This window comes from Penaeus vannamei, unplaced genomic scaffold (genome assembly GCF_042767895.1).
Source record: "Penaeus vannamei isolate JL-2024 unplaced genomic scaffold, ASM4276789v1 unanchor283, whole genome shotgun sequence".
Lineage (NCBI taxonomy): Eukaryota > Metazoa > Arthropoda > Malacostraca > Decapoda > Penaeidae > Penaeus > Penaeus vannamei.
Window position 1 is genome coordinate 80001 of NW_027213287.1, and position 2500 is coordinate 82500.

The following is a 2500-nucleotide window of genomic DNA, read 5'->3' on the forward strand; positions in this document are numbered from 1 at the left end:
GGAAGAGGAGGAAATAGGAGGAGGAGGAGGAGAAAATAGGAGGAGGAAATAGGAGGAGGAGGAGGAGGAGGAGGAAGAGGAAATAGGAGGAGGAGGAAATAGGAGGAGGAGGAGGAGAAAATAGGAGGAGGAAATAGGAGGAGGAGGAGGAGGAGGAGGAAGAGGAAATAGGAGGAGGAGGAAATAGGAGGAGGAGGAAGAAATAGGAGGAGGAAATAGGAGGAGGAGGAAATAGGAGGAGGAGGAAATAGGAGGAGGAGGAGGAGGATATAGGAGGAGGAGGAGGAGGAGGAGGAGGAGGAGGAGGAGGAGGAGGAGGAGGAGGAGGAGGAGGAGGAGGAGGAGGAGGAGGAGAAGGAGGAGGAGGAGGAGAGAGAGAAGAAGGGAAAAAAAGTGATTTCATACCACCAAAGGATTTGAAGCAAAGTTCACATGGATATTTCATCTCAGAAGCAGCTCTGTGGATTCTCTTGATGTGGTCCATGTACGATGCACGCACAGAGAATGAAATACCGCACACACAGTTGAAGCGTGGATTATCTGAGTGTACTGCCTTGTGGGCTTTTAGGGCACTGGAAATATTACATTTTTTGAGTCAGAGTATGAAATAATACAATGTATCACACAGAAAGAAAATAAACCATTCAATTTTATGCTTGAATTTTGACATTACATCTTTCTGATTCCTTTAAATAAGGGAAGAAAGAAAACCATATCAAAGGTAAAACACGAGAACATAAGACTGAAACTCACAATTTGAATATGAAGGCCTTCCCGCAGATTTTGCAGAAATTCTTCCGTTCCTTGATGTGCTTGGCTAGGATGTGCCTCCTCCTTGCTTCCCTTGTGGAGAGCTTCATCCCACACAGCTCACACAAGAAAAGCTTGGCTGGAATTCAGACGTTACCAGATATGGCAAGTTTTTTTTTTACTAGTGCACTACTGAGAATACATACAAGAGGGAAAATACTGGGGAGGAGAGGAAGAGAAACAGAAAGATAAAAAGGGAAGGAGATAAACTGTAGAGGCAAAACACATTCAACATGTATGCAAAGAAAAAAGAACAAATCTTTCTTCATTTAGTGAAAAAAGTGATAATAATGAATGGTAAAACACTCTATTGGGTTAATACTATGGTATAAAAACCCACAACTCATAAACAATTTTTTTTCAAAACTCTTGCCTCATTTTCAATAAATCTTGCTTGTTCACTTTTTTCTACCAGATAATACTAAAAAATATAAACTAACCTTTACTGGCAGGCAGAGACTCATAAGAGACAAATTTAACCTTTGGGACTCCTTTTGTGGACCTTGATGGTGTTCCTGACCTTTTACCAAGATCAGAGGGCTTGGTCTGAGCTGCTGACTGCTCCCTGAAAGACATTGTAACAGTCTAGATATGATTTTTGATTCTTATGAGATGAGTCATCTCTTCATTGTAAACAAAAGAAATCAAAATGTTAAGCTTTTTGTTATTGATTTCTCCTTGGCAAATTGGAATCACTGATAACATAAATTTTCTCTCTCTCTCTCTCTCTCTCTCTCTCTCTCTCTCTCTCTCTCTCTCTCTCTCTCTCTCTCTCTCTCTCTCTCTCTCTCTCTCTCTCTCTCTCTCTCTCTCTCTCAACTTACTGTGGCAAATTAATAATGAGATCTGCATTGTCCTCTTCTTCAAAAACACTATACTCATGTCCTTTTGTCCCACTCTCCACATCATATCTCTCTCCGCAATACACTTCTTCACACTGGTCCTCCTCTGACTCCCCTTTCATGAGGGCCAGCCAGCGACTGGGTGAGTGCGAGTGGGGACTCGTCTCTCCCACCAGGTACTCATCCAGGTAAATGATGTCTTCCCTCTCTAGGCTTCCCATGCAGCTGATCAGGTCATCTAGGTTGTCCAGACTCTGGAGGATGTTAATTATGAATTACACAAACACATATATGTCTACATATGCATGCACATATACAAATGCTGACAGACAAAAAGACAAACATGTGTATATATATGCATGTATATAGAAATGCATATATGCATGTATATAGAAATGCATATATGTGTGCGTGTGTGTGTGTGTGTGTGTGTGTGTGTGTGTGTGTGTGTGTGTGTGTGTGTGTGTGTGTGTGTGTGTGTGTGTGTGTGTGTGTGTGTGTGTGTGTGTGTGTGAGTGTGTGAGTGTGTGAGTGTGTGAGTGTGTGAGTGTGTGAGTGTGTGAGTGTGTGAGTGTGTGAGTGTGTGAGTGTGTGTGTGTGAGTGTGTGAGTGTGTGAGTGTGTGTGTGTGAGTGTGTGAGTGTGTGAGTGTGTGTGTCAGTGTGTGTGTGAGTGGGTGTGTGAGTGTGTGTGTGAGTGTGTGTGTGAGTGTGTGGGTGAGTGTGTGGGTGAGCGTGTGGGTGAGTGTGTGAGTATGTGAGTGTGTGAGTGTGTGAGTGTGTGAGTGTGTGAGTGTGTGTATGTGTGTGTGTATGTGTGTGTATGTGTGTGTGTATGTGTGTGTGTATG

At 43.0% G+C, this 2500-nt stretch overlaps 1 protein-coding gene across 4 annotated transcripts in view; it reads right to left on the minus strand.

The window, feature by feature from the left end:
• Positions 1-2500, minus strand: part of LOC113819380 (uncharacterized) — a 10115-nt gene that overhangs the window by 5993 nt on the left and 1622 nt on the right. For all 4 annotated transcript variants that reach the window (XM_027371621.2, XM_027371628.2, XM_070119500.1 and 1 more), the window contains exons 3-6: positions 1635-1906; positions 1251-1375; positions 754-889; positions 406-572 (exon numbers count right to left, since the gene is read on the minus strand). In XM_027371621.2, coding sequence (XP_027227422.2) covers positions 406-572; positions 754-889; positions 1251-1375; positions 1635-1906 — 700 coding nt within the window. The remainder of the gene's footprint in view (positions 1-405; positions 573-753; positions 890-1250; positions 1376-1634; positions 1907-2500) is intronic.